Genomic DNA, 23557 nt, shown 5'->3' on the forward strand with positions numbered 1-23557 from the left:
ATAATGTCTTTTTATATGTCATGTGCAAAATGAACAATGCATGATATTTCATCACATGTTGCGTCACTAGCATGCGCCGAGTCACGAAAGGAGATTTGGGTAAATTGTACCTGAGAAGTCGGGAAAAGAATCATCACCCAGAATTTGAACGCATGCTGGGGTTTTTTGAGGAGGTATAAGTACATTTGACATGCGTGGTTAAACCAGGCTCAGTGTTCACAAATTATACGAATTTAAACGGGAACAGTTTTACTGCGATGTGCTGCAGCCGTACCCATCGTTAGCAACAGACTCACACTACAACCACTACAGCACTTTGTGGGCTTTACGTTGTTAGCAAGCACCCCGGCTAGCTAACGGTGGCTGGGAACAAATGAAACCGTAACTGGTGAAAGCTACTCCGGGGCCCGAGTCGAGCACTCGCCTTCAGCAGTAAGTTAAAGTTAGCAGAAAGCACTGAAAGCTAACTTCGTCTCCCGGTGAAAACCCAACACTGCAGGATTCTGGCTTCGGTAGGTAAGTTTGTTTACCGTACGACTCTGTTAGCTCCTCCCTTGCTAATGTGCCATTTAGTTTGAATTTACAGGAAAGTGACCGTGTCGAACCGGGTGTGTTGGTTGTAAACTATTCAATGTTAGCTATTGTGTATTATCTTTTCTAAGGCTTTCATTACAAGTATATTTTGACCCACCTATCACCGCTGGTCTTTATTGTGGCAGAGCGTCAGGGGCTCATTGTTACAGCTCCAACATTAGCCTGTTGCTTTATCCCCTGGGCTTTAACATGCTAATATAAAGGCACAATGTTACCGTTTTTTTTTATCTACTTACGTTACCTTAGTCTGTTTTTCTCTTTATCTGGAATTTTCGTATTTTTAGATGTAGGCCTACAACAATATCTGTGGTGTAAAGTAACTAAGTACATTTATTTACAAAATTGTGGGGTACTTTACTTGGTTATTTCAATTTGTTGTACTTCTACCAAAATACAATTATTATAACATAGGTTAATGTTGTACTTTTACTACACTACATATATGTAATACCTTTGTTTAGACTTTGCAGATTTGGATTAAAGATGTGAAATAATAAACCACTTAAATCGGATTTAAATTACACCTGGAGTAAAATCCCCCCTGCACTGTATACAGTAATCTAATTAGCTGCACCTTTACCAGCGTTGAAAAAAGCATTTATGCATCGACATTATTATCGAAACATATGATCTGCATGATGAGTACTTTTACTTGAGTACTATTTTGATTGCAGGACTTTAGGTGCTTTCACACCGGAGTCATTTCCCCCTTATTTTTCCCTTTTAGTTCCGATAGTTCCTGGGATTTTGCGTTCGCACCAAAAAGATAACTTGGTTCATGAGAACTTTTCAGTCAGGTACTTTCCTGGGGAGAAAAAAGTTCCAATTTCTGATAGGCTGGGCAAATTGAAAAACCACGCCCCGTAAAACTCTGAAAAGTTTTGTGAAGCCGCCATTGTATTTGCTGGCATTAGCATTATTAGCATTATCATTAGCCCAGTGCACCAACGGAGAGAGAAAAACAGCGGTGGAGTGATGAGGAGTGCTTCAGTAGAAGCTGCTGGGGACTTCCGGCCGGGGACTTCGGGTGGCAGTATACGCCGTGAAGTTGTTTGCGGCCTGCCAGTACACCCAAAGCAGAAGAAGAAGTGACGTCAGTGTCAGTGTAATCTTCCCTCTGGGACTTATTCCGGTGTGATCGCGATCTGCTCTTTATGGGGGAACTAAGTGCTGGGAACTAAGTACGGCAAAGTACTTGGTGTGAAAGCGGCTTTTGAGACTGGAGCCACACGAGAACGGTAACGCAAACGAACCGAATTCGATATCAAAAAAGTCTTCCGTCCACACGCAATAGGCACAAGAAACGTGTCCGTTCACACGAGACCGCTCGAAAGGGCTGGATACGCTGTAGTACATATGCCGGGCCTGTAAGTGGCGCTGTACTTCTGCCACAAAATCGTCCCGAAATACAATCTAAGCCGTCCCGAAATTAATGTGGACCGTCCCGAATTTAAAATATTAGTTTTTCTACATTATCATTAGTTAAAATCATTCAAAGTGACCTTTAACATAAATAAAACATCATACAAATCATTAGATGATCATTCATCAACCTTTTTATTTGAGTAAATCAGTCAATCACATAAACATCACATATAATCACATATATTTAAACAAACACACAAACAAGAAAATTACTCTAATATTGAATCCAATCAAGTCCCATCCAATTAACAAAAAAATCCAACACTTTGTCCTGAAGACAGAACCCAGAGTAACCACTAACCAGGATGACAGTCTGGAACACAGTCAGGAGACCTTTACAAACTGCCCCGCCCCCTCGCACACAGACGGGAGAGAGAGATCTCGCCTGGATTGGAAAGCTCGAAAATACATCATAGACGCATGTTGTAGTCTTATTGCATATTAGAAACGGAGTTGGCGAAACTAAAACTGCAATATAATGGCATCCCTACATAGGGAGAGGCGCAGCATATTGCTAAGGACTAAATACGATGGAGAGTTCTCATCTCAGCCTTATTACCCATAGGGGATGAAGAGGAGTAAGTAAATAAAGAGGCCGGCGCTCCAGGGTCTGGTTCTGCTGTGCGTTTTTGTGATGTAACCATAGACTAAACGGTTGTAATGGCAAAACATTTCAGAATTCTTCCACGGGATGCCATTGCCATTGTACATCACTCAACCCGCGAAATACACACAATCAGTACATAGCTAGACCCGCGAATTTCCTGGCTAGGAATTCGCGGGCACAGCCGTGTGTGTGTGTGTGTGTGTGTGTGTGTGTGTGTGTGTGTGTGTGTGTGTGTGTGTGTGTGTGTGTGTGTGTGTGTGTGTGTGTGTGTGTGTGTGTGTGTGTGTGTGTGTGTGTGTGTGTGTGTGTGTGTGTGTGTGTGTGTGTGTGTGTGTGTGTGTGTGTGTGTGTGTGTGTGTGTGTGTGTGTGTGTGTGTGTGTGTGTGTGTGTGTGTGTGTGTGTGTGTGTGTGTGTGTGTGTGTGTGTGTGTGTGTGTGTGTGTGTGTGTGTGTGTGTGTGTGTGTGTGTGTGTGTGTGTGTGTGTGTGTGTGTGTGTGTGTGTGTGTGTGTGTGTGTGTGTGTGTGTGTGTTTGGGGTTTCCGGGTTTCCGCTAGGATTTTTTCTCGCCGGTCAAATGTCCGGGCAGAATTTATTTTACCGGTCATATTTCAATGATAATAATAATAGTTGTGTAGCAGAGTTTCCGTTAGCAGGTAATTACCGGACTATGAGCAGATATGCTTCAGTTTAAAACTCAGTTCACGGGGCTCATTTTTATATTGCTTCAGTTTATAATCGTAACAGATCGAAAAATTCCGATTAATTTTTCAATAAATGATTCCACAAACAACATAATTATTACATTCAAACAAACTACTTGTAGTAGATAACGTACATTATTCAGAAGTTTACATCACATTTGAATAATAACACGGGAGAAACGGATCCTCTCTTTTCCTCTCTCCCTCCCTCTCTCTCTCTCTCCCTCCCTCTCTCTCCTGACAGCCCGTCAGTTTCTCATGCAGCTCCTGCAGCCCGCTAAACAGAGGGCGGGGCTTCAGGTGATCATGCAGAGCTGCGTGTCTCGGTCAGACTCAGCAGCTGATCTGATCTCTCTCTCTCGTCCGGTTACACTTCACTCGCGTTTATGTCCATATCGATCAGATCCAGCTCTCCTGATCGGCCTTTATAGAGAGCACCGATCAAACTATTAAGAGTGAATATCGGCCGATAATGACCGGCGGCCGATCGATCGGAGCCTCCCTAATTATTACCAGACATTTTGACCGGCAGGTTTTGAATTTACCGGTTTTTAATAAATTTTACCAGCTAAAAACCGGTAATTACCGGCTAACGGAAACCCGTGTGTGTGTGTGTGTGGCTAAATGTTTTGTGTGTGTTTATGTTGACAAGGAGGTTTAATAACTGTGTGCTACACAAAACGTGCAGTCGTTTTCATTTTCATTGTCGTTTGTAGTAGAGTTAGCAGGGTATTTTTATTTTAACTCTCGTCCCAAATTCGTCCCAAAATTATTATTTTTCCTCCCCAACACTATTTTTTTCGACGAGGGGACGTCCTTAAGCTCGAGCCCTTAGTTGGCAGTGTGATTGTTTATTTTATATATTTGTGTAAGACTTTAAATTTGATTACATTTTTCTCAAAACAGGGGTCCTATCAGATGGAGGAGAAAACAGCTGCAGTGATCCTGTCGGCTGATTCAGAACATTCTGCTACCATGCCTTCTGTTGGACTGCTTTTGTGAACCTAGCAGCCATGGCTTCTCGTGAGGTAGCTAAGCTACCAAGTGACAGCAAGGATTTGGCTTCCGTCTCTGCAGAGATGTCCCAATGTGGCCCCGATGACATCATGGAAGAGCCTCAGCTGGACACTATGAATACTACGGTGAAATCTCAAAAATCTGGAAAATTTAGGAGAACTGCCCTGACATTTTTCGGAGTTCGTAAAAATATCTGTATTTTACCTAATTTCTTTGGAGGAAGGAGTAAAAATCTGAGCAAGTGGTCTTCTAAGAAGGCAATCAATAAAAGCAGAACACATGATGGGCTGAGTAATCTTAGTCATGATGACAATCCGAGAAGTGGGTACAACTCAGCTGGAGATTTAGTGTACCAAGACCCAAGAGGCTCTGCTGGAGAGCTCCACAGTAGTTGTCACAATGAATGTAGTCACCTGGGTGCTGACCAGAAATCACTCACCCGTCAGAAAAGGGGTTTCAGGAGTCTTTTTCAAAGTTTTAGGTATCACAGAAACCACAGAAATGCTGGATTGGATAAACCTGAAATGATTGCTATGTCCTCTCCTCGCTGCAAAAAAGAGGTGCCTGTTGTCCAGGACAACACCAAGCAGTATGTCACTGAGTGCCTGGAGTCTGAACCTGATGTGCCTGATTTTGCAGATGTTTCATGTGACCTGTCCATTGGCGCTGAATGTGTTGATGCTGTTGAGATGTCTTCACAGAAGGGTGTGGAGCAAGACAGCCCCAAGTCCGAGCTTGGCGCTGAGACATGTGATAATGAAATGAGTTTGATGGCCGTAGTTTTCAGTGAATTGAAGGAAAGTTCACGAGGACACAGTGAGCCATGTCTGAAACTCGAGACGATGGCCGAGCCGTTGCTGAAGTCTGAAACACCTGCCGGCTCATCAGATCAGCTAAACATGATTTATGGAGACGTGGCATCATTAAAAAGCTTTGATTCTCTCACTGGCTGTGGGGACATTATCGCAGACCAAGAAGACGACAGCATCACAGAGAGCACCGTGTCTGGAGAGAGGAGCAGAAGTGGAGGAAAGCGGGCCTCTTGCTATCTTACTTATCAGGGTGGCGGCGAAGAAATGGCCTCACCTGAAGATTTGGATGGAGAGTGTCTTCAGGATTTCTGGGGAAATACTGCGTCAGAAGAAATGTGCTATACTTGCAACCAAGATATCACAGATTTGACTGCTGACCTGACAAGTTCTCACGATATGGACTTACTGAACAGTAACAGTGCACAGCAAGCCAGTGGCATGGACGCTTCTTCCATGGCTGATGCATTGACTCCTCAAAGCGAGCATCAGGAATCAGTACCAACTAGTGATGAGGGCTACTATGATTCAACTACCCCCGGGCCAGATGACAGACAGGAGAGCTCTGACAGACTGAGGGGAGAGAGATTACCCAGGGACAGTTACAGCGGTGATGCCCTTTATGAACTTTTTGCACCTGATGAGAGTCTCATCAGTCCACATTATGAAAACAAATCAAAGCTGCCTGGTTCAAAACAATATTTAAGTGAGCCGGTTGATGTGACAGATTCTGCCTTTGTTCCAGACATGAACCGATTACAAATAAGTGGCCAACTCTATGAAGTTCATGGTTTTCCAGAAAGGCCGAGCACATGCAGCAGATCCTCGGAGTCGGCACAAAAGGCGATGGGTCGGCAGGAAATCGGCAGAAAAAACTGTAATTTAAATTCAAAACCACAAACATCAGCCAATAAGAATAATACAGAGCCCAATGTGTTTGAGGACAAGGGAAATATGTCTCCTCCTTCCAGTGAAAAAATAACAAAATCTGTAAACGCTGAGCGTGAGAAACGGCACAGCATCGTTTCATTCGGCAGCACGTCCGACCCAGATTTTGAAACATTCTGTGAACCCAAAGAGCAGCATCTTGAGGAAAACAAGCCTGTGGCTTTGCCATATAAAAACATCAGTTCTCAATCTGCGGTTGATATCAACGACTCAGATGATGGGCAAACTGTGTGTTTCTCTCAAGCACTTGTGGACTACACAAAGCACTCTCAGATGCTGAGTAACTTGCACAACGATGGGGACGATTTGGAGACAAACTCTGCCTTCACTTCAAACATGCAGGCCTTACCTACCATAGTCACATTTGATGTAGTGGATATGCACAATGAGGGTGAATATGATGAGCAGATCCACATGGAACTGGAGGAGGACATCTCATCGCCCTATCAGGATTTTGAGGAGAGCTACCTACAAAAAGATGCATTTGCCGAATGTGACTATCAAATGTTAGATATGTATGAACAGAACCTGATCAGTAACACATGGGCAATTGCTAGTCTCCCAAGGCACCTTGGCCTTACAAGAGTCAGTCAGTCCATGCCTAATGCATCGTCTCTGGACAGGAGAAGTAGGTCTCTGGACAGAGAGAGCCTTGACTTGAAGATGCTCGACACATACAGAGAGAACAGAGCTGCTATCGTTGCTTCTCCTCAAAGTGAAACGGACTCCTCAACATATTACAAGAGGAATGTACTTGTGTCTGCATCCGAGGTTATAGACAGAAGCAGCATTATGGCCTTATCCTGGCAAACGAGATCAGAAATGGCTTTAAGCCTTCCTCTCACAGACGGGGGATTCACTGAGAAAGTACAGAGTCTTAGTCAAACCCAAGTCAAAAGCAAAATAATGTCGAGTTCATCCAGCAGCAAATCTCCCAGCAGTAAAACGCGACTTTGCTCTAAGGTGTCAGACAAAGTGTCCTGTGATGTGAATTCACAGAACAACAGGCAGCAGCACCTTCCGTCACAGGCAGACTCTTGTTTACCTCATAGCCCCTTTCTTTATTCTGGAATGATGGATGGTGAATCAGACGATGTAGATGAGGATGTTTTTTGTAAAGCTGCCACTCATTTGCATTCCTACAATAAGTGTGGGAAAAGCAGACCAGTGGACGCAGCATCTCATACTGGGAGTCTTCTGAACACAGGGGGGCTTAATGATGATATGGCCGTCCTCAGTGAAACGAGAACACCCAGGGACGTGGCCGGCATTGGGATCACATGTGTTTGTGCTATTAATGAGTGCTTTCATGTTACATCCAAAAGATAAATTGTTGCTTAATTTTTGTACTTGCACAGTGGATTTATTTGACAGGACATGAATTGTAAATGTTCTGCCTGTGCCATCATGCTACAGTAAGTACATGGCTGTCTCATTGGGAAGTCAAAAGGGATTTCCTGCATTTGCACAGTAACCGTTGCTTGTTTCGCACAGGCCACGCACATGTCCGTGTATTGAAAGTGACTAAGCAAGTAATTGTTTCTTTTTCATTACGAATGCTCACAGATTCATCTCATTAAGCTATTGAATAGAATGTTCCCTGTATGTAGCCTCAGTGTCTCAATAGTAATGCAACACTTTATGTTATTTAATGGTTATTATCCTGGTTTCTTTATCACAGCCCTGAAACACATGTATGCTTTAAGTGCCGGCTTATTGCTTTTTAACAGCCTCCAGTGAGCTTTGTTGATTTGTCGATCCACAATAAGAAAACATGTCTCTTCTAAATACCTCTATGGGGGTATATATGAAATACATTTAGCTTTTTTTGGCTTAATCTTAAAACATCTCACAGCTAGTTCTTCCCCTCCAACCCAGAATGTGATAAGCACGTATTGGAGATGTAAAGATGATCTGATACTTCGTGAATCTTAACTTCAGCTGCTCCTTCTTTTACATACTCTAGATAGCTTTACAAGGCATATCTACTTCTACTACTTCTATTCTAAATATCACATATAGTTACCCTGTGTATGAGAGTGCTTTACATTACACTTTGAAGAAACAGCAAGATATATATACAAAATGATAGGGGGAAACAAATCAAGGAAGAAAAATAAAACAGGTTTGACCTAATAGTCTGACATGTACTGTGTTACTTGTGTCCTGAGAAGCCCCTTTTGGCCTTACTGTGAATGTTTTGTTTTCATTTTCAACACCAGAAGGGTAAAACTCACTGAACTGATGCACTCACGTATTGCATTACTATAAGATTGTGGAATGAAGTTTGGATTCTCTTAGAATTATGAAATGTCAACAGACAAACTTGTATTTTCATGTATAACTTTCTCGTGCATTTGATGTTTAATCAGTCCAAGGTCAAACTTCCAGATGTCGTTTTTTATAGTGTAATAATGAAAACATGTCAAATAATTTGTATTTATATTCTCAATTTGTACACTGTAACATTGTATTATGACTGGTTATTACAAATTGGCAATTTTCCTTTTTGAGTTTTCTTTTGTTGTTTTGGATTTCTTTTTAAAAGATTAAGTTACACCCATGTTACATTAGGGGATACCTCTTGAACTTCTGTTACTGTTTTGTCACAATAGAACACTGCCTTATATTAAAAATAAACATGACTAGACAATAGACATATTTTCTTCCATTTGTTCATTTTATTTTACAGGGATATTGTGGAGCTGAAGATTGAAAACACAAATACAATGATCCGCTCCATCAGGCTCCTCTATTCAAACACACTGAGGATTAGTCAGTAGAAGTAGTAGGGAGCAAGTCATTTAGTTAATTAGGACTGAGTTTGTTTAGCTATTGAGGGCTCAAATACAAATTGAATTCATGTTTATTGTCTGATTTTGCTTATCTCATAAATATCCAGTTGTGAAAGAAGTGGTATTAAAAGTACATTCAAAAGGTGGCTTGAGTAGGAGTACATAAGTATTGTGCAGGGTTAGGGTTACTTATGTGCAGTGGCTCTTTTTAAAGAATGATATTATAATAGAACATCTGGTTGTATTGCTTATAAAAAGACGTAGTACTACACTACTACATATTATATAAGCATATCAAGGGGTTTTATATGTGAAAAGTAGCTAGTTACTGTAGCCTACATATAATGCCGTAAAATGTACAATATGTGTCTCCAAAATGTAATACAGTAGAATCACATAAAACAGGACAAATGACTAAAACGTATTGAATAAATGTGCTTAGTTCAATTTCCACCACTGTAAATGTTTTTAAAAGCCACAAAGAGAGGAGGGTTGGTGGAACGTGTCATAAACTTGCTGAAAGGCAGTTTATAATGTTCCGACCCCGGTGTCTTTTCACCGCTGAGGTTACTTGTTTCCTTCGTGTTATCTGGCAACCCTAACCAAACTGCGACAGCGCCAATGGCAGCAAAACATAACTGTTACAGGCGAGGAGGATGACAGCAACAAGGTGAGATGAGCTCCGTCTGATGTCAACGATAGTCGTGATAACTGCAGATTGTGAAGGAAATAATGTGGCGTTGCTGTAGTTTTGCCTCCGTTTTAAAATAGGAAATGGTCGTCAACTTTATCTCAAGTTACAGTAGTATTCTGGCAAAAAAATATAAGCACACGCTCAGTAGCTACGGCTAACGGTTAGCAAGCAGCCTGTGGAGCCACTGAGTTGGCTGCTATTACTGTAGGTAACTTAGCTAACTACTTAGCTTTGCTACCGTAAACTAAAAAGAGACCGGGTTGCATGATACAATTGGAATGTAGCGTTAGCTTGGAATATTAGCTATCTACGCTCTCTTACATTTGAACAAAGAAACCGAAATAGGCCGGTTAGTTTACGTAGCTAATGTGTACCTTCTCCAGCTGGCAAAGTAACGGTACAATAGCATGCTAGCGTGTGCTAACAGCTACATTGGGCCCAAGGATGTCACTGTCACACCGGTTTTCTTAAATCACACTCAATCACATCGGTGACATCGTTTGCAGCTCCTATGTTATAACGTTATTTAAAAAGTATATTGTAAGTATATATATATATTTACTGTCGTATTGTTTAACCTCCATTGCATCCCTCTAAACTCATGATGCTAACGATATAAGCACTTCAGTTTTTCTATTGACGTGTCCATAGTTAACGTTCGATGATGAATGCAGTATCACAGTCCACCTAGGTTAATTCAGCACTTCAGGGGCGTCCATGTGTGGTCATTGTCATTGTGATGTAGGGACCAATGCAGTGTTTAAATTTGGTTGCACGTTTTTGGTGTATTGCTGTAAAGTCAAGGCAACATTGGCTGAATAATGAGCATTTAGTTCAATCCTCAGTCTTCTTTTTGCATATTGTTATATTCACCCTTCTAAAGGGAAATGTTCCTTTTTTTTAACCGTGAAATAATTCCAACCCAAACATTATTTAATTACTTTTTTGAAACTTTAAATTCTACTTAAAAATCTACCAAATTATTGAGAGGTGAAACTTCAAATAAGTAAAAGCTCACACTATAGAGCAAATTAAACATACCGCATTGTTTACGACATTCAATACACTTAAGAGAGTATGGCATATCGATCATTTTAAAGAAATTAGTCTTATCCATCTTTTCTTAGTCATGCATTCATTAATTGATACGATATAATCAATGCTAATTTATTGTGCATCAATGTGTATATTGTATTTGTAGTGTGAGGCAATCTTCTTGATTTTCCTTTTTTTGATTGGCCCGTTTGTGAACCTATTATAATACGAATTGTAATAATGCATTTGCCCGGTACTCTAAAATGAACTGGGTTTAATTTGACTTAAATGTTGCCTTCCTTAATCCAGCTTGACTTTAAGCAAGACTGTTTCATCACATTTCAGTAACAAGTGTACATATTTATGATTGATCCACGTAACATCTGCCTTTCTTTGTGAAGTGTTAGCTTGACACAATGTAAGAGATCATCTACCAAGTTCATATAGAGGATTTTGGAGCTAACATGCCCTCCAAAAATGTGGTGTGTATAACAGACAGCATTTTGAACTCCCAATTTAGCAGTAGAGATGTCACTTGTCTACAGTGAGATGGGAGCATAGTGCCATCGTCTGATCAATGTAAACAGCAAAACATGACTTCCCCTTGGTTGGAAATCAAGAATATTGTTTATGTGCATTTGTGCTTTTCAGCTGAGAAGTTATTTCTAGTCTCAGATACATTTCACATGCCCTTAAGGCAGAACACACTGATTAGGTGTTGCCGTAGCCACGCGTTTTCACACTTTGTGCTATCACAGTAACACTCGCATGCCATTCTCTCATTGGTCTGTCTCATATAAAATAATGACTGGAACACTTTTGTCCATTGGTGTACGCATAGACTTAACCTTTATCGCTATTGAAGATATCTAACTAACCAAGTTATACATGCAACCAACACTGACCAAAATGCAGTTTATCCCTGCTCCATACTGGATACTATGTAGGGTCAGCAATGTAAAATATGGCCTCAGGGACATGTTCTACTTGTTGCTATGAAACAGCAGCACACAAGCCTGTGCATGTGCAGAGATAGTCTGGAGGCCTTGCTGAGTCTGAGTCTTTGAATCTGGAGGTGGACAGCAAAGGATTGGAAGAGCTCTGCTCCCTGTATTAATGACATGTAACATGTCTTACATTGCGGTGGTGTATGTGAGGTCCACAAAAGTTACTCAATACCCCTCTTTTTTCAGCTAGTTGTTTAACATTTCAAGACCTCAGTTTGTTTTCCATCCTTGTCATACAAGTTGTGATGATCAGCAGTAGGAACGTGTGCGCCACACATCACATGCAATAAAAGGTATGTATTTGTAGCCATAGATCACCCTCAAAATATCTATTAACCTTCACAGTTCTCTATGAATATATTGTGTACTAACTGATGAGGGCGTTGCCAGTGATATAGTATTGCTATGTAATGTTATTTTTATTGTAGAATATGCTGCCTCAAGAGTTTTAGTGTAGAGTTGTAGTGTAGCTGTAAGTGTTCTGCATTTACTGACTGCCTAAAGAGAGATGATGAGCTGTGTTTGTGTTAGTCGTGACTGGTAAAAAAGGAGTTAGCTGATGACAAGGCTGTGTTGCTAAGCAACGCACATCATGGGCTGCGTCTCTTGAAGCTTGAAGCTGGCTGTATGTTACTCTCTGCAAGAATGGGGGAAAAGTCTAGTGTTTCTGCTCATAATACACTTCCTATTAAGATTATTTGATAACCAAATCTATATGTGAAAATGTTGCTGTTGACAGTGTTGGGTGTTAATATACTGCAGGCTGCAGTCCTACTCTGCTTTGTTCTCTGAGGAATTCTGTTCAATTGAGATTGTCTGTCAGAGGGCTGGAGGTGCAGGGATACACTGTTCAGCCCACACTTAGTCTCAGGTTATGGTAACTCATGCACTTACCCCCTGTGTATCTGGCCTGAATGTTACTTGCAAGACCACAGGCTTTAGGGCACATAAAGGCGAGGGTTGTACTGCAGCACATTAGCACGTTTTCTGCAGGAAGACTGGGGGTTTCCATGGAAGTCAGGTGGAGACTATCTGTTGTATCTATATGTTCAATAATGCACCTACAAGCAGGAGAAGATCAGTGAGTTTCCTTTTGTACATTTATTGTGAAAAAGTACCAGTGCATTTCTGTAATAGGCTCACACTAATGCTAAAGCCATTTAACATTATTAAATTATAACAATTCTGTTCAGTGTTGTATATAAAATGTGCACTACAACTAGAGCAGATGCTTTGCTAAATTCAGTTACAACTTAATGCATTAAGTACATAATAAGTAATAACATTTTTTAAATTCAAGGGTTTTGTAGGTGGAACATGCATTTCACTCAGACCTGGAGTGAGAGATGAAATGTAGCTATAGACTGAAAGCAATGCAGACTATTTAACTAACCGGTTTCTCATAAAGAAAGTAAACTGAACAAAAGGTTAAACTGGACGTTTGTGAACCACAAACAATAAAACAACAGCCAGACAGAGAGGACCTACGTTTGAATGTATTCAGATCAGTCTTTTCCCCAGACTGTTGTGTTTCTTTCGGTAACTTGTGTATTTGGGCAGGTGACTAACATGTTCCATATGTCTGGTTATTTTTGTCACATGGCCCACATAGCAGTGTTTCCCATAAGTGGAGGGTGTCTTGGTCTACCACACTTTCAAGTGCTTTTTCATCACACTCAAAAATATTTGAATACAATTTGATGGGAATCGAGGCAAATTATGATTTTGAATGAGTTAAAGTTGAACACATGTTACTAATTGAAACTTCTTGTATTTTGTTTTTGCTATTTTTCAGGATTCGATAGTTTGACTTAGCCTGTCCACGTCACGGAGAACGTGTTTCTTGGGCTCTACACAAAGAGCCTGTAGCGCTTAGGTCCCGCATTAAGTATGATTCCCTGGTTGCGGCAGAGGTGAGAAAACATGGGGTGGAAATCTGAGGTGTCAAGACGAACGTGATGACAGTATGGTTGATGGTGGAGAAGCTCAAAATGGAAAAACGCCCATGCAGGGAGGAGAACATTGACTCAAGCGAGGCCCAGCATGCCAGTGATGATTCCGAGGATGGAAGCAGCTCAGAAAGCGAATCCGAAGAGCAGCAACACCAGAGGGTCCAGGTGAGCAGGGGTAAGAAGAGGGAGCCCTTGGATGTTGCCAAACCCCATCGACAGCTCTGTCGCTCTCCATGCCTTGACCGGCCCAGTTTTTCCCAGAGTAGCACCGCGCAAGAGTGTCGTGAAGATGACTCCAGCGCGGGATCCGGGATAAAGCGCGCCAGTGAGAGAGAGTACCAGACTAAGATGGAATTCGCATTGAAGTTGGGCTATTCTGGAGAGCAGGTAGAGACAGTGCTCAACAAGCTGGGGTCTGCTGCACTTATCAACGACCTCCTTGCTGAGTTAGTAAGGCTTGGAAACAAAGTAGAACCTGAAATTCAACCTTGCAGCAGTACGGCCACATCAATATCCCGGCCCCCCTGTGTTAAAGAGACTGTTAGTCCAGAGGTGTCAATGGAAGATGACTCCTCATCGGACATCTTTGATAACCTCAGGCCCATCGTCATCGATGGCTCCAATGTGGCAATGAGGTAAACACTGACAAACTCACAATCACATTTAGTAGGTCTTTTCTTCGAGCACATACGCTCTGAAACATTTGCCTCAATGAATGACCATTTCTCAATGTAAAGGTAGTCCTTATACCACACTGTTTTGTTTTCTAGCCATGGAAACAAGGAGGTGTTCTCTTGCCGTGGGATCCAACTTGCTGTTGAATGGTTCTTAGAGAAAGGACACAAAGATATCACTGTGTTTGTCCCCGCCTGGAGAAAGGAACAATCAAGGCCAGATGCCCTCATCACAGGTAGTGAAGCTGTTTCTAAGGCAGTTGCTTTATTTAAGTTATTCTTAGATGTTGGAAACATAACCTTGTGGTGTGACCATAGTAAGAAAGGGGGTCTGGTACACTTCCCATCATTTTACATATTGAGAAAATTCCATAATATAACCTGCATTACAATCAAGATACATTTGAAAAAAGCTTTTGGTTGTTTTCGATGGCGTTATCATGAACAACATTACAACATACTTGAAACTTTCTTCCAGATCAAGAAATATTACGCAAGCTGGAAAAAGAGAAGATCCTGGTTTTCACTCCATCTCGGAGAGTTCAAGGCAGGAGAGTGGTGTGCTATGATGATCGCTTCATAGTGAAGCTGTCTTATGATTCTGATGGAATTATTGTGTCAAACGACAACTACAGAGACCTGCAAAATGAGAAACCAGAGTGGAAGAAGTTCATAGAAGAGCGTCTCCTAATGTACTCATTTGTCAATGACAAGTAAGAAACCATCATGTCATGTATCTTGAGATGTTCTTTCTTGACATACCCACCCCCCCACTACCATACAAAAATTCTTTATCTTTTAAAGTGAGTAGTACAAATTATAAACTTTACAAAGCAGCTGTGTGATATTTTCTAAATGACTATTTTGAATAGGTTCATGCCGCCTGATGATCCATTGGGAAGACATGGTCCAAGCTTAGAAAATTTCCTTCGCAAGCGTCCTGTTGTTCCAGAGCACAAAAAACAACCTTGCCCCTATGGTAAGCCCCTTAAATGTGTGTTTTAAAAAAGATCAATGTCTGAATGCTGTTGCTTCTTTGTCTGTGTTTACTTTTCTTGACATGATCTACTCTTTCTTTGTCTTTTAAGGGAAAAAGTGCACATATGGACATAAGTGCAAGTACTATCATCCGGAGCGTGTCAACCAGCCACAGCGGTCAGTCGCTGATGAACTGCGGGCTTTTGCCAAATTGTCTGCGGTGAAGACAATGAGTGAGGGGGCTTTAGTTAAATGTGGTACTGGTCCGGCAACTGTTAAGGGGGATAGCATCTCTGAGGTCAAACGGGTGGCACCCAAACGTCAGTCTGACCCCAGTATTCGCTCTGTGGCCTGTGAACCCCCAGAGGCACTGTCCGTTGCTAGGAAGTCTGAGGCAAATTCAGTGCCTTCCCTTGTGTCTGCTCTCAGCGTACCCACCATGCAGCCTATTAAGAGCCACGCAGCTGGGGCCTTGAACACACGATCAGCCAGTAGCCCAGTGCCGGGTTCTTTGCAGTTTGCGCACAGTTCTCTAGAGCACATGTCCAGTGTACAGTACCCTCCTATTTTAGTTACTAATAGTCATGGCGCCTCTATAACTTACAATGACCAGTTTCCAAAGTATGACTCAGTTAGCGACCATGGATATTATTCACTGCACAGTGATTTCTCAACTATGAGCATGGGCAGCATGCATAACGTGGACAGTTTCTGTAGCATGGAGCACGAGCATGGCGCGTATCAGAGAAATCCCAGCCACTGCCCTGAGCCCTGCCTCAGCCATTCAAACAGTGACTCCTTCTCCTCTTACGGGGACATGTACCAGGGCTCTGTGGACAGTAGCTTAGAAGAGGGCATGAAGGGGCAGCAGCAGTCTCCCGCACCGGGTAGGATGCAAGCTTTCTCCCATGGGTTTCGTCATGAAGCGCTGACTAGAGTACAGAGTTATGGCCCTGAGGAACCCAAGCAGGGGCCCAGGAAGCTGCCTGGATCGCGTCTAGCACCACATATCCAGCACGTTGCGGTGGGAGCCAGGTCCAGCTGTCCTGGAGACTATCCCCTCACTCAGAATGTCCTCCCACCTCTGTCCTCGCAGCCCACAAGGTCTCTCGGTATGACCCGGATGGACAGCATATCGGACTCAAGGCTGTATGATAGCAACCCAATGAGACAGAGGCGACCTCCACTCTGCCGCGAGCAGCATGCGAGCTGGGACCCTCTGCCTTGCGGTAATGAGTCCTATGGATATCATTCATATCCTTTGAGTAACAGCCTGATGCCGTGTTGCGAGCGAGTGATGGTCCGCAGCATGCCAGACAAAATGGAACAAATCTGGAATTCGCCATGGGAGATGCCCTCTGCAGCTGAACACCAAGAGCGGTATGCCATCCCGGACCACCAGTATCAAACATATCGCAACCTTTGTAACATCTTTCCTGCTTATGTTGTCCACTCAGTCATGGAGAAAAACCGTCATTTGACAGATCCACAACAGCTTGCCGCCGTCATTGTCACAAAATTGAGGTCATGCCATTAAGCAGGTAATCTTATTAAACATTCAGAAGTGATGTTAAAAGGGAAATACAGTTTTGAAATGCAAAGATAGGCACTTGTTAAATGTTACTTCATGTGCAACATCTGCCCTCAGGAGTTTTCTTTTTCTTTTCAAATGTCTCGGGTGAGAAATTAGATTTTACATCACTGAAATGACTTGGAAGTAAATAGCATAGAGAAAGTTTGTTTGATAAGTTTATCTTGTATTGTAAAATGTTTCACATTTGAAAACTTTTTATATGAAGTGGTGTGCAGTTGAAGGTAACAACTTATTAGAAATTTGGTTCATAACACATTCATACTACCTGAGCAGGAGCTGCATAACAGCTTTTTACCAGATCAACAATTAACTGATCCTTTGTTCAGCATCATTCATTCTAGAAATTACATTTATAGAATAGTTTGCTAACATTTGGCAGGACTGTTAAATGTCCATAAGATCAATTCTTGAAGTCTTGTCGTTGATTTCATATGTTAAATTAAAATAGTTTATGGAGCCCCAGTGTGTTCAGTATATAAAGTTATTGGAAAAAAAGGGAATCAATTGTTAAAAAATAACCTGTTCAAAGGACAGTTAACATTCTTGCTTGTTTTCACAGTAAATGTTCGTTATGTAGTAGACATTATTTATAAATTGAATTCCCTTTTTAATACATTTGTTTTTATATCATATTGACATTCCCCTAATGACGCTTTATGTCCTGTAACTTTACATTTTCATAATGTCCATTTATATTTCAACTGCTGTGGTGTTCATGCCTTTTGACCTTTCGGCCAAACACATACCTCTTTGAAGCTAGCGAAATAACAACTGCTACCAGATTTAGCCAGTTAGCTTGTTAGCTAAAGCAGCAACAATTTCAAATCCATTCTGAATAAAATATATACCAGCTGCTTTTAAATAAAACTGAGTACACAGAAACTAACTCCTCCTTTTAATTATTTAGCATAACAAAGCTTCACCTGCTACCCACCTAGCTGGCTAACTAGCTTGCCAGGATTTTGCTTTGATTATTACCCAGCAAGTAACGAGCCAGTGTTAACGCAGCAGCTAACATTAGCCTGTTAATTCAGAGTTAGTTCAGCCCCTGTTCCAAAGAGACACAACTTTGTGAAGAGCATCTAGACTTAAAGTATTTCTCTCAGACAACCAAAGCCTACAGAATCAAGCCAACGCTGCTAACATTGATTATTTACTCTTTACTTGGGTTGAGTAATAATCAAAGCTCAAAACCCAGCCTAGCTAGTTAGGTGAGTAGCATTGGAGCTACTAAAGAGCTAAAGAGATTTATTTACTGTGTATGTTTGCTGTTTTTACTTCAGCAGTCTAAAATCGAGTCAAAGGTGATACATTTGGCATTGTTGTTGTGTGGCATCAGGTGCTAACTGGCTAAGTTTGTTAGCAGTTGTTGAGCTTGCTATCTTGAGAGGGCTGTGACAACTTCTGTTGTGAAAAACGTCTGCATGGACTTACATGTCACTTGACTTGAAATACTGACTGGGTTAATATAATAGGAATTTCATTCCATAGTGACTGACTTTAATATTTTGTAATTTGTTCTGATATTTTGGGTTAATTTACATATTTCACATAGTTTGTTTTATTCATACATTATTTTATTAAATTAATATTAATTGGAATTATGGTTCCATAATTATGATTGCAAGCTGGTTTACCAGTATGATTTCAAGCTAACCTTTACCGTAATCTCATCATAACCAATGTAGGCAACTGGTTAATACTTAACCTTGTCCTTATGTCAATGTGAACAAGTGATGGCAACGTATTAGAGATGGAAAGTAATAACTGAGAAACATCTCCTACATTTGCCTTATTAAATCTCACATAAGAGGATGTCGACATGTGTACACAATGTAGCTTTTATGAAGATCTTGTTCAGGCCCTGTGAATGTGTTATGAAAGGCATCTAAAGTGTTCTGGTGTAGTGGAACTATAAATATCTTGCTTAGGTCTGCCTCTGCTGTAAATAATTCTTGTGACTTTTTTTGTGCATTTATTTTGAAGCTAAGTAAGAGGGAGGTAGTTGCATACCTCACAGCATGAACTATGACATTTAATGGCCTTATATCTGAATGACCTCACGCTTTAGTCATTGTCTGATTGGTTTCAATGAAAGTCTTAGTCATTGAAACCTCCTATTTTCAAATGTAAAGCACTATCTCAGTATCTAAAGAGATATATTTTCTCAGCCTCACCTAACAAAGCTACTATTTTGGTAGAATTTGACAGTGCACACAGAAAGCCAAAAACTAGATTGACTTGTATACATGTGCACATATATGTACATATTATCACACAAAAGCCATTATTTCAAAGTCATTTATAAGCTGCTAAATAATGCCAAAAAAATATAGAATTTATATAGTGTCAGTATTCTACATAACGTTACATTATTTTGGTTCACAGAATTGATTGGATGAAGGTATAAACTAACATCTGTGTTTGGATAATTTCCTACTTTGTGCTGTATAGTTACCTTTGAGATTTAATTGGATTCTACATCCAAGAGTTTCCTATTTATATATTTGTCAAATGTGTTGTGCTTATTCTTTTCAATGTTAAAATATTCAAAGTATCTTTGTTTCAAACAGTAGCTCTAATGGACTTCTTTAAGTTGTCGGTGGAGCAGTGTGTATATATGCCGGAGCAGGTTAATTTAGTTTCAAATACTACTTTTACATGCACTTAAGCAGTCTGATGATTTATGATAGAACAAATAAGCCTTTATCAATTTTAATAGTTAAGAGAAACCTGGTTAATCAAGAAAGATTACTGATGGGATTTGGCCATTATTACACTTTATAAAGAATTGTATTGTGTGTACTGCTGTGCCCAGCAGAGGGGAAGTAATGGTAATTAGCAGGATTAGGCAATATTGCTAATTTTGCACATGAATCATAGCATTTAGAGTAATTGTATCCAAAATCCAATCTGACAAACACATTTATTTCCATATTCTCAATGTGAGTGGTTAAGTTTAATAATGTGCTTTGTCTGTTGTCCTTAATACTGTCGGTTGAAATGCTCCAATTGAAAACAAATATCAGTGGCAGTGTCATTGTTTTTTTCATAGAAATCAGACTATTGCAGTGCATCTAAATAAGGTCCCCAATGTTAATGCCTTAACGTGGTTTCTTAAGTGCATGTAAACATAGTGAAACTTTGAGAAATACTTTCACTGGGCTGTGGTGTGACTTACACAGGGACACGTCGTAGAAATGTACTATTAGAAATGGAAAAAGTGTTTACTATCGCATTTGAAATGTTTGCTTCAATGATTGAATCTTAACCTGGTTTCATGTTTGCCAGATAAAATGATGAATGATGAATCTGGCAGATATAGTTAAATATTGGACTCATGTTGTTATATCGTGTAGAGTATGAAGTTTCGAGAATTGCATAAAAAATGCTAGAAAGCATGTTGAAGATAACGTTTATTGTATGGCTTTTTACGGGAGGCTCAAATGCTGCAACCCAGACGTACCGCACGCATACATGCAGCCAGTCTCCAAGGATCCTGGAAGGGTTCGGCTGTGCCTTGCACATTGCTCTCAGGATGCTTTCCATTTTCTAGTTTTCACTCTTTCCCTGCCAAAATAATAGTGGTGACTGGCCTACTCTGATCCAGTACTGATATATTTTGTGAACGTTCTACATGTAACATGTAGAACCTTAAAAGCTAGTTATTTACAGTTCGAACGTAGAGATGGCATTGCAAAACTTTGTACTTTTTGTGTATATCCTTGTTGTGCACCTTGAGATGTAGAGAATTGGGCTAATAGGATGGCTTTACGTGATGCATATCTAGTCAGAAGAAGTAATGTTGGTATCCGTAAGGGTGTCCATGCAGCCAAAAAAAGGAACAGCAATGGGTGTTTGATTTGCCCATATTTTATTTCAAATACGCTGTTTGTCAGGAGTTTGTCTTGATGAAACTTTACATTTGATCCACGAGTGGGAGCCTAAGGATTCAAATCGTGGCTTTATGTCATTGGGTCAAACCGACCACTTTCATTCGTTCACCATAAACCCCTCTGATGTTAATGATCTTTCCGTGTTTGTAACATGTAAAGCCAGCCCTATCGGCAAGATCGTGCTGTTACTCCATTTAAAGGGAAATGCCACTTCAGTTCAGGATTCAGGTATGATTCCTCAAGGCCTGCTATTGGATGGCGTGACTGAACTTTACAAATGTACTGTTTTATTAGCTACATCATTAAAACAGGGAAGTGATGTTGAGCTCAAACACAAGATGGGCTCCCATTTGTATTCAATGGAGCAGCATCAGACTATGTTTCTCTGACATCACAAACCTGTCCTTTTTGATTTAGGAAATATCTGCTTACGAGGAATAATTGCCTGATAATTTAGCAAAACTGAGTGGTATTACTCTTTAACAGGCCTAACTATGTAAGCCTGACTTTTTTTTCATTGGTGGTGCTTAAAAAAAATCTTTATAATGTTTAGGTACAACTGTGGTTTATGAACAGAGATAAAGAAGAAAAAAAAACATTTGAATGTGTTTTGCCCAAATGAGTCTGGGCTTTGCTGACTTTGTTTTTTCATGAAAAGAGACGAGGCCACCTAAGGCCGGCTGTCTGTTCATGAGAAGGTGAAACAAACTGCCTAAATGTTTCTTCATGTGAAACAATCAGATTGCAAGGCTGCTGTCAAGGTTGTTTCTGGCATTTGGCTAAAAGTTTGCGTGCCGTCCCTTTCCCTCGAGATAGTTTAAGGCCATAGATTTTTTAAAACAAACATCAGTGGAAAACGACTGACGTACTAGTAGAATGCTGTCACTAGTGAAAGAAAGAACACTTAAACAAAACAGCAACGTGGCCGATTTAAAAACCTGATTTTAATTTGGTATTGGATTACGTTTCATGGCGAAATTGTTTACTGGAAAAGTCCATTGCTCCAATGATGCTTTGATGTGTTTAGGAATCTACATTACAGTCAGCCACAGCACAAATCTTACACAATGAAAACAGCCAGGGGTTAATTGAGTGATGTTCACTGACATCTACAGAAGTTAATGGCGTAGTAATTACTTGGTTGTGATTTATTGCCCATGACAAAATGTCTAATGAATATGAACTTGGATACATTTTGTTGAATTGGCCTTTAAACCTGATTACTTTATGTTTTCATAAAGACCCAAGCACATGATAAAATGTTAACCGCCAATTTTGTTCTCAAGCATGAATGTTAATATTTCTGGCACTGTGCCACATCGCCTGCACTTCTGTCATTAGATGAAATGGGCAGTGTGGGCATGATACGTATTGGAGGAATGTCAAATACAAAGCCAAGTGGCTGTTAAATGATTGGTTGCTTTATTACCAAAGGTTTAGATTACTAACATTTTTGTTGAATAATGTCAAAAAGCATTATGAATATTGATGTCCCATAATAACTTTAATTAAACAATGCTATAAGCACATAATACCACATTACAAGTATGTTTATTTTTGCATTATAGACATGAGCTACATAGAAAAGGTTATATATTTTTTCTCTTTTTTTTATTAGAAATATCTCAACGTTGTCCCTCTCCCTAACACACTTCTGTTTTCACTGGACAATAGACAATTTCAATGTGCCAGTCGAGTATTTCAATGCTTTGTTGAAAGGTCACCCTAAAGGCCAGAATGGTTTCCCCCACCCTCCCTTTGAAAGTGCCGCAAACAACTAAGCCAAAAATGTCTAGAATTGACTTTTGCTTGTTGATACAAATTGTATCTATACCTTGAATGTAACAAAATATGATATGTATAATATGAAAATAATTTTATTTAATAAAGGGGGGGAAAAAACTCAATGCCATAATGTTTGTGACACTGTGTGTCACTGGGAGTAGCCCATTGGTATGTACTAACTCTTACTGGGTACAGTAGTTGACTTACAGGGACATTGACGTGCCACATACCAGTGCACAGATGCCCTGTGTGTGGCAGTAAGCATCATGTCCTCACTGTACATATTACACATAGTGTGTGTGTGTGTGTGTATATATATATATATATATATATATATATATATATATATATATATATATATATATATATATATATATATATAGAAAGCGATCTGTAACAGTTACTTCAGTTGTTAATGAAATAATTTCTGTGTTGTAACCTATCTATTTCCTCTGACTTGACATGTACGCTGTACACTATATGAATGGTAATCTGAATATTTTTGAATATATTTTGCCTAATAAAACATGCCAACGTTATTTTTTGGGTGGCTTTGTCAAATATAGTTTATTGTAATTCAACACAGGGGTTGTCGTGCAATGAATTCTATATTTCAATGTTTAAATTGCCAAATTGAAATCTGTTAGCGTTAAAAGCATTTTTCAGAAATTGTCATATACTTAACTCTGTCTGACAGTTGTCTTAATGACTAAGGCAGAGGTGTGTTGAATTGTGATTTGGTTTACTATTGACTTAAATTATTTAACAATCGTAATTGCATACATTTGGTCGTCCAGTATGTTTGTTTGAAATGAACAGTAGTGAGAATTACACTAGTTCTAATTTCCTGATGTTGATGTAATATGAATTGGTCCCTTAATTGCTGAGATTAAGACCAAAGTGATTTTTGATGTTCACACTGGCAATTACTTAAACACACACAAAAACAGTTGTGGTCAGATAATGTGGACGTCTTGTTCCACTACCATATATTTAAATTATTATCGTTGGTGTACAGACAAGAAGAGGTAAATATATTTGACCT

At 40.2% G+C, this 23557-nt stretch overlaps 2 protein-coding genes across 3 annotated transcripts; both read left to right on the forward strand.

The window, feature by feature from the left end:
• The first annotated feature begins 64 nt into the window (after positions 1-64).
• amer1 (APC membrane recruitment protein 1) lies at positions 65-8757 on the forward strand. 2 transcript variants are annotated; one of them, XM_034099401.1, is made up of 2 exons: positions 65-516; positions 4235-8757. In XM_034099401.1, the coding sequence occupies exon 2, from the start codon at positions 4342-4344 to the stop codon at positions 7429-7431; it is 3090 nt and encodes a 1029-aa protein (XP_033955292.1). In that variant the 5' UTR covers positions 65-516; positions 4235-4341; the 3' UTR covers positions 7432-8757. The 2 variants fall into 2 exon arrangements, with proteins under 2 accessions (XP_033955292.1, XP_033955293.1); XM_034099402.1 differs by having other exon boundaries at positions 65-512.
• A 719-nt stretch (positions 8758-9476) lies between these two features.
• zc3h12b (zinc finger CCCH-type containing 12B) lies at positions 9477-22842 on the forward strand. Its single transcript, XM_034098860.2, has 6 exons — positions 9477-9567; positions 13429-14220; positions 14356-14495; positions 14738-14972; positions 15132-15238; positions 15348-22842. The coding sequence occupies exons 2-6, from the start codon at positions 13592-13594 to the stop codon at positions 16772-16774; spliced, it is 2538 nt and encodes an 845-aa protein (XP_033954751.1). The 5' UTR covers positions 9477-9567; positions 13429-13591; the 3' UTR covers positions 16775-22842.
• The last annotated feature ends 715 nt before the right edge of the window (positions 22843-23557 follow it).

The sequence above is a fragment of the Pseudochaenichthys georgianus genome, chromosome 14 (genome assembly GCF_902827115.2).
Source record: "Pseudochaenichthys georgianus chromosome 14, fPseGeo1.2, whole genome shotgun sequence".
In the NCBI taxonomy this organism is placed as follows: domain Eukaryota; kingdom Metazoa; phylum Chordata; class Actinopteri; order Perciformes; family Channichthyidae; genus Pseudochaenichthys; species Pseudochaenichthys georgianus.

What these genes read in the sequence shown, in the direction of transcription:
- zc3h12b (XM_034098860.2), top strand. Translation starts at nt 13,592, where the DNA reads ATGACAGTATGGTTGATGGTGGAGAAGCTCAAAATGGAAAAACGCCCA. An exon ending in GCCAGATGCCCTCATCACAG is followed by an intron (nt 14,496 to 14,737) that starts GTAGTGAAGCTG and finishes ACTTTCTTCCAG; the next exon opens with ATCAAGAAATATTACGCAAG. An exon ending in TACTCATTTGTCAATGACAA is followed by an intron (nt 14,973 to 15,131) that starts GTAAGAAACCAT and finishes TATTTTGAATAG; the next exon opens with GTTCATGCCGCCTGATGATC.
- amer1 (XM_034099401.1), top strand. Translation starts at nt 4,342, where the DNA reads ATGGCTTCTCGTGAGGTAGCTAAGCTACCAAGTGACAGCAAGGATTTG.